This window comes from Sceloporus occidentalis, unplaced genomic scaffold, assembly GCF_023333645.1.
Source record: "Sceloporus occidentalis isolate IW3139 unplaced genomic scaffold, rSceOcc1.0.p SCAF_5, whole genome shotgun sequence".
In the NCBI taxonomy this organism is placed as follows: Eukaryota; Metazoa; Chordata; class Lepidosauria; order Squamata; family Phrynosomatidae; genus Sceloporus; species Sceloporus occidentalis.
The window spans coordinates 76,202,911-76,211,043 of record NW_028316985.1 but is presented as its reverse complement, the minus strand read 5'-3'; the positions used below and the strand labels follow the sequence as shown (position 1 = coordinate 76,211,043).

Below are 8,133 nucleotides of genomic sequence, written 5' to 3'. Positions count from 1 at the left end.
TGAACATGTTCTTTCCAATGCATCATAGGAGCTGTATCCCTCCAGCACTTGGTGTGACTAAAGGGAGCCAAATCCTATCATGTACTGGATTCTTCTTTGGACATACACAGCTCAAAAAAGAAAGTCCCACTGAAGCAGCTTTCAAAAAGGCACTCAAAAAAGCAAATAAAATCTAGTCCAGGCTCTATGAGAGCAAAAAGGTTTACCATGTTATTTAAAGAGGTCACTGCTTTTCTTTAATTTTTTTTTTTAAAAAAGAAAAGAAAAAGGTCAGTCTTTTGACTAAGCACTGGCCTGCAAACTCCCAAACATCAACATTTCCAAAGGAAATCTCTCATTCCAAAGCAGAAACCAGCAAAAGGGGGGAGGGGGGGAAATAAAAAAAATCAGTTCCCTCAGACAAAGATTCAAACTACAGAATAATGAATGCGTTTTTTCTAGCCCCTCCTACATATTGGCAGCAGCAGCAGCAGCAGCACTCTGGTCTTTTATTTATTTTTGTGTCTTTCTTTTTTGTTTTCCTCCTGCTTGTGGCTCCCCTCCCATTGCAAGGTCCTCAGTATTTCACAGGCTCTCATTGCTTGAACTTGTGCTAGACACGTCAGTGTCAATGGTCCGTAGCCTGATGTCACAGTCTTCTGACTTCACCACTTCTGATTTGTGCATCCATGGGTGGTCGAAAATTTGCTCAAGTGTTGGTCTGTCGGAAGGCCTCAGGGAAAGGCACCATTTGATCAGCTGTTGGCATTCTGAAACACACAGAGCATAAGATTAGGAGGGGAAAGGATCAAAAACTCAGACGGACTTAAGAAGAGCTAGAGTTTGCAGAGGAGTTTGAGAAGCTGGAGCTCACCAGGTGAAATTCTTCTTCTGAAGTATAACCGTCCTCTCAAGATCTCTTCATCTTGCTCAAAAGGGATGTCTCCGCAGACCATGTCATACAGGAGGACGCCCAGTGACCACACAGTGGCTGATCTTCCATGGTATCTGTGGAAGCGGATCCATTCTGGAGGACTGTATACTCGTGTTCCTGCAATGAAAAGACAACAAGACCCACCCCTGATATTAGCCAAGATGGAACCTTTCGTGAAGAGATCCGCATCACAAACACTTTATGGGGGAAGATTTGAGAGCTGAAATCATCTCTCGGTATTATTATATCACGTAGTAATCAGGGGATGTTAGGTCATGTGCTGTTTCCATGCAGTGGAGAGCGCAGCTTCCCATCAGCTAGCTGTTTACTAACATAAAGCTCCCTTGCCCTGACCACGTGGCGTCTGCGGCACCACACCAAAAATAGACACAAAAGGACAAAGGGAGAGAGGACGAAAGGAGGGGGTTGGAATTTAAAAAAAAAGGTGAAACTCAGGTCTTGGTTGCTATATATAAATACATCTATGCAGCTAATCAGCTTTAGTCAGTTCCAAAAGCAGGGCGCAACAGAACTGCTGCCTTTTCCAAAAGAAAAGGAACAAAGAAAAAAGGAATTCCAGATAATAATGAAATAAAAAGAGCGGCGAAATCTGCCTGACGCTTAAGAGGCGGTTAGCAACTGCCCTCCCTCTGCACTGAGCTGTTACTTGGATACCAAATAAAAACTGGAATTTGTGATGCTGAAGGTCACATGGCACGAGGCTCTAGTTTCACAACAAACAGATGTTAAATGCTGCAGCTGACTAGGGAAAGGGTGGCGGCAGCAAAGGCTCCCTCATTTCCATCTCTATCACATTCACCTCGAAAGGAAGAAAAATCCTTTCCTCCACTCGCATGCAAAAGCAAATTTAAACAAGTCTAAACAACAACAAAATAGAGGCAATATATGCTCCACACTGCAAAGTAAAAAAAGGGAGAGGTGTAATTCTAGCCTCCCCTATCTGCAATGCGGGATTTCTAAAGCATCATGTAGATTGGTGAAAGGGAACATGATACTGTTGTGGGGGGGAGTGGAGGAATAAAGAAAGAAAACCATATTTTGGGAGGCACAAAGGCACTGGCAATGTCTGAGTCAACTGTAAATGTATTTCCCTCTAGGAAAAAGCCCCCCTTCTTCCTAAGGCAGTGAATAAACTGCTGCGTCACTGCCTGGGATCACTTCCATTCCTACGCAACTCAGACGCCCCCCCAAAACCGCCTCCAGTGCAAAGGATTTCATCACCAGCAGGTCTGTTACTAACTGCTGTAGTAGAAATATCTTGTGGGTGGTAGGAATGTGACTAAGGTATCGGGGAATGTGTCATTTGAAGCATTTATATAGGCAAGTGCTTTTTGCCACACGCCCGCACACATACACACACACAGAGGGACACTGCAGATGGGAGGGGCACCTACCATCGAAATCAGTGTAGACTGTGTCCTTCAGGATGGCGCCCGACCCGAAATCTATCAGCTTCAGCTCCCCTGTCCTGAGATCAACCAGGAGGTTCTCGTCCTTGATGTCTCGATGCACCACGCCACAGCTGTAGCAATGGCGCACTGCCTCCAGCACTTGGCGGAAAAAGCCCCGTGCCGTCTCCTCGTCCAGGGCTCCCTTCTCGGTAATGAAGTCAAAAAGGTCTTTGACCAAATCTGGGCGCTCCATGATGATCAAGTAGCCGTCCGGCCTCTCGTACCAGTCAAGCAGTTTGATCACCCCTCGGAAGCCCGAACCCACTTTCTTCAAGAGGACTATCTCCAAGGGCACCATTACTCCACCCTGAAAAGAGGAATTTGAGGGGGGGAGAGAGAGAGAGAGAGAGAGAAGGGAAGACATAAGCTTTTGGAGTACCAAGTGAGGATAAGGAGGGGAAGCAAGACGGAGGGAAAATCCCCTTTCTTGGTCATTTGAAAACAAGTCACACATTTTGAATGGAAACTCCAGCAGCGTTATGTTTTGGGGGGGTTGGAAAGACAGAGCAATGAGGGAAGTCCACAGCCACTCCGCTGGGTGTCTCTGCTGCTGCCGCAGTCAAAAGAGGAGGGTGGAGAGGGGTAGGAAAGGGGAGGAGAGGGAGAAGAAACCCCCCATGTAAACAATAACAGAGGCTGGAGAGGCGGCAGTAGCAGCATGGAAGGCAGGGAAGGGGGAACCCGCGCAAACAATAGCCAGCCTTCCATTATTAATGTAAGAAAGGGATGTGTGCTGCAAACCACCACAGGTTTGTACAAGCAGACAGACACCAACAGACACAGACTATTGCCTCCAGGATACTTACAATGGTACCCCACTCGGTCACCCTCTCCTTCACCACATGCTTCACAGCCACCTGAAAGGGAAAAAGCAGAAGTTAGGAAGGGGAGGCAAAGGTGGACCCTCAAAGCCCAGGGTCTGGGGTGAGTGTTGAGAGGCTTCGCTTGTTGCTTTGGATGGTGGCATGGATCCAAGCAGGGTCCTGCCAAGTGGGGTCCTTTCCAGGCGCCTTCCTTTCCCGCCACCCAAGGATTTTGGGTTCTGGAAACGTCAGCCATAAAGGAAGGGAGGGAGACACAACAAAAGCCTCGTGGTCGGAGGAGGAGGAGGAGGGAGGGCTGGGGTTTGAGACGACCAGGAGCCTCCTCTTACCGGCAAGCCATCTGCGATCCTGTTCCCGGCATAGACGGTGCCAAATCCCCCGCTGCCCAAGACGGAGCCCACTTGGTAGATCTTGTCGAAGGGCTCCTTCTCTACTTTCACTAGAAAGGGAAAGGGGACAACAAGGAAAGGATGTTAGAAGAGGATCTCTTCTTGACAGAGAAGCAACCTCACCCTCCTCCCAATGGCTGGGCTGCCCTCCATCCCAAACCAGCGCATGTGTTGAGTGTATACACACATATACATACATATACACACGCACGGTTCATGCGAGTGGCGTGTGACGGGCGGGAAAAATGGAAACACCACAACTACACAGCCCTTTTGGACGTGATGCAAAAACAGAGGGGGGTTTTCTCCTTGCCTCCCCCCTCCCCACCTTCTCCCCATCATCCCTGGAGGGAAATACTGGAAACGCCACATCCACAACACACCAGCCCAGCCCCTTCAAGGCACTTTAACACAACACAACATACACATGTACGCACATCACAAATCGTTTATGGTCCCCCCCCCCTTTTTTCCCCCTAACAAGATTTTTTAATTCCTGGTGAGAAAAAGATCCCTAGCAAGGGGGGGGGGGGAGAAACAACACACACATACACACCAAACAACACACACACACCACAATTATTATTATTTTTTTCATTTTTCCTAACAAGATGGGAATCTTTTCCCCCCAAAATGCTTGGTCTGGGAAAGATACCAGACACTAAGTACCTTTAACACACACAGACACACATATAGACAACACACAGACACACCACAAATCTTGAGGTTTGTTTGTTTGTTTCCCTTTCCTTAAGGAAAGATGGGGATTTTTTAAAAGGTCAGGGGATGCAGAGAGGACCCACAACAAAACCCACCACCCCACTCCCATTAGCCATGTGTGTTTGTGTATCTATGTGTGTGTGTGTGTGTTTGTGTGTCTTTACCTGGCTGGAGGATCTTGACAGGCAAGTGGTCCATGCTGGTTGGGCTGCAGAGGTGAGCCAGGGAGCCAAACTTGGAGAGTAACATCTTCCAAAACCAGGCAGCAAAACGAAGGGATGCCCCCCAAAAAATAAGTACTGATGGGGATGGGAAAGGCTCCCACAGTCTTCCCTTCTTCTTCCTCCCTTCCTTCTCAGCTGGGATAAGCAGGGAATCACAAACACAAAAGAGTTGCCACCTGGTCCTTCCAAAAACTGCTTCTTTTTGATGGGCGACTGATAGATTCTTATATTCTTAATATCTCAAAACCTTGCAATCCAAGCCAAAAAATGCAAATATAAAAGGTGTATTTGGGGTAAAAGGAAAAGTAGATATCCAAGTATTTCTTCCCTTTTTGATTTGTAAATATAAAATAACAATAATAATGTTATTATTATTATTATTATTATTATTATTATTATTTAAAAGGATCCCATAGAAGCCAACGTTGGAAAGAGAAAAAATATTATTATTAGATTATTATGATTAAATAAGACGACGCTTGTTGTTTTAAAATCCACTCTCTTCTCTCAATGGTGGCTGTGAATATCAACCCAGCGCCGCAGTTGAGACGGGAGCTCTATCCTCAGCAGTAGCAGCAACAGCAGCAGCTCTGCCTCCGACCATTCGCTGCTCTCTTCTGGGCTCGATTACACAGAGGAGCTGCCTCTTAACTCTGTTTTGGTGAGAGGAGGGGGAGGGAGGGAGAAGAGGCGCCCGTGCGCGGATATCCCTCCGCGGGGAAAGAGAGAGTGGTGGGGACACGTCTCTGTAGTCGCCTCGTTTTTTCCGCGCATGCGCCAAACTGGGGACTGCGGAACCCCTCAGACTTCTTAGGGAAAGGGAGGGGGGGACTATTTGCTTATAGTAAGAGACGCGCAAAGATACTGTCTGAAAAAATTCTCATCACAGGGTTACACAAGGGAAGCAGCGAGAAGGGGGGGAGGAGGGTTGGGAAAGGAAAAGGAGGGAGAGCGCGCGCCAAAGAGAAACGAGGGGAGTGGGAGGGGCGGCGGCGGCGGCTCTGGTATTTGCATGCTGCCCAATAAGAGGGGCGGCTTTTTCCGCTCCAGCCAATCGAAGGAGAGGATGGGTTTTGTATTTGCATAAATGGAAAAAAAAGGGGAGGGGGGAGTTTTGGGGAGCGCAGGGCGGGAATTCCTAGGCGCGCCTTTATGTTATTTCTCTCAGTTCTCCTGGCGGCGGCGCTGGGGAAGGTCACTTGGAACTGAGGCGCTGCGTCTGAGGAGAAGGGGGGGGGTTGCGGAGAGTGGGGGAAGGAAGGAAGGAGCCCGCCTGTCCGCCATGATCACTGGCCCAGCGCAGGGAGGGCTTCCCCCTCCCCACCTCTCCCCTCCCTCTTTTTTTCAATCCTCCTCGGCGCCGCTTGGCGGTTCCTCAGCCGGCTCCCCCTCCCCAACGCCCCAAAACGCGCCATTTATGTTCCTCCTCAGAGTCAGTCAAAGCCTCACACTGCAGTGGTTTCGCGCTTCCAGACGCCCATAGACACATGTGCCAATAAATAAAATACGTATATACACAACAACAAATACTACATACACGCATCAGTTTCGTCAAGGGTTATCACTGTTTTTGTAGACTTGGGATGAGAGAGGTGTGTGTGTGTGTGTGTGTGTATATATATATATATATATATATATATATATATATATATATTTCACACTATTTATGTATAGTTACATCGTCACACTATACGAGACATAATAGTTTATGTAGTCTCGCACTACACACGACAGACAGTCGCATACTATACGCATACACACTGGTCAGCCTACAGTGTCACTTTCTATATACAGTACAGTCTGATATATAAGTCCCACTATAGACTGACCTCTGTGTGTGTGGAGACTGAATTCTATATATCTTATATGTTTAGTCTCTCTCTCTCTCTCACACACACACACACACAATATATATATATATATATATATATATACACACACACTCGGTATGTATATGTATATAGTGTCTGTGTGTATATGTGTGCATATTATTTTACCTCACACACCCCCTTTGGAAGGGAGGGAGAAGGGGAAGAGAATAAGAATATATTTGTGTGTACGACTGAATATATGAGACATATAGAGTTCAGTCTCACTCCTTCGGGAGGAGGAGAGAACAAGGATATATATATATATATATATATACACACACACACACACACAAACACACACACACACTGTATGTGTGTTGTGCTGTGCAATGACCTTTGGTCACAAGCAATAAAATTTGATTGATTGGTATTTATGTGTGTATATATATATATATATATATATATAGTGTTTGTGTGTTTATGTGTGTTATTTCACACAACACCTTCAGGAGGGAGAGAGGGAGGGAGGGAGGAAGAGAATAAGAAATATATATATATATCTCCTCTGTGTGTGGTTGTGGTTGTGGCTGTATATAAAGAAATGCCATCAACTTGGAGGGAGGGAGGGAGAAAGAGAATAAGAATATATATATATATATATATATATATATATATATATATATATATATTCTCTTTATCCCTCCCTCCAAGTTGAAGGCATTTCTACTGTATACAAACACAAACACACACACTCCCTCCCTTGTGTGTGTGTGTGGTTGTGTCTGTATATAGAAGATAGAAATGCCTTCAACTTGGAAAGCCTGGAGGCACAGGGATCCCTCAGGGCGAAACCTGTGGTCTGTGGAAATCTATGGTCTTCGGGAAGCCCATTTCTCCCTCTGCAAAAGTGCACTTGGGGAACCCTGGAAGAGCCAGCAGCCACCGAAGCGGGAGCCTGGCAGAGAGGCGGGAAACCTCCTCCTTAGTGTCCTGCTGCTGCTGCTGCTGCTGCTGGCTGAGGGTGGGCTGCGTGGGGCTCCCTCCCTCCCTCTCCTGCCATGGATCCTTTTTCATGCTTTATTATGATTCCCTTTCCCCCTCCTTCCTTCCTTCCTTCCTTCCTTGCGTGGTTATCACCAGAGATAAAAAACACGAGACGGCTGTCTATTGTTGCAGCTCAGCCCTGTTCCAAGGGGGGCAAGGGAAAGGAGAGAGAAATAATAATAATAATAATAATAATAATAATAATAATAATGCGGGATTGTAACTTGATTTGGAGGCTGCTCCAACAAGGAGTCCCGGGTGGTGCAATGATACTCTGAGTAGCAGCAACCCTTCTGCTTGAAAACTGAAACTTCTCTTGTTACCAGCATCCTATTAAATTCTGCAGATTATATCTGCATTATATCAGACGGGGAGTGTCAGATGTCCCCCCTCCTCCTCCAAAAAAAGAAAGGAAAGAAAGTGCAGGACCATCGCTGCCATGCAATTTGCAAAGCACCTTATTTTGTCTGGCGGCTTTGGCCATGAAAACACACACACACAACACACACACAACCGCACCCGACAAAGAGTCTCAGAGAAGGAGCCAGAAAACACTCCCCGCCGCAGTGTCTCTCTTTTGAATTGTGAATTCTTGCTTTAAAAGGATTCTTTACAGATGTCTGGGGCTCAGGAGAGGAGCTTCCCTTCCTTTGCCACAAGGGGAGCCAAGCCTACAAGAAACAATAATACTCTTCCTCAAGCAAGGAGAGCCACATGGCTGCCTTAAAAAATCTGC

At 46.6% G+C, this 8,133-nt stretch overlaps 1 protein-coding gene across 1 annotated transcript; it reads right to left on the bottom strand.

Moving 5' to 3' along the window:
- Positions 1-443: 443 nt before the first annotated feature.
- On the bottom strand, positions 444-5,160 carry PIM3 (Pim-3 proto-oncogene, serine/threonine kinase). The gene is made up of 6 exons (XM_089524431.1): positions 4,483-5,160; positions 3,539-3,648; positions 3,192-3,242; positions 2,329-2,692; positions 854-1,030; positions 444-749 (listed from the first exon to the last, which is right to left on the bottom strand). The coding sequence occupies exons 1-6, from the start codon at positions 4,565-4,567 to the stop codon at positions 565-567; spliced, it is 972 nt and encodes a 323-aa protein (XP_089380557.1). The 5' UTR covers positions 4,568-5,160; the 3' UTR covers positions 444-564.
- Positions 5,161-8,133: the final 2,973 nt, after the last annotated feature.

Coding starts and splice junctions, on each gene's coding strand:
- PIM3 (XM_089524431.1), bottom strand. CDS start 4,567: ATGTTACTCTCCAAGTTTGGCTCCCTGGCTCACCTCTGCAGCCCAACC. Junction 3,243..3,538: donor GGATCGCAGATGGCTTGCCG/GTAAGAGGAGGC, acceptor TTTCCCTTTCAG/GTGGCTGTGAAGCATGTGGT. Junction 2,693..3,191: donor TGACCGAGTGGGGTACCATT/GTAAGTATCCTG, acceptor TCCTCTTTTCAG/GGTGGAGTAATGGTGCCCTT.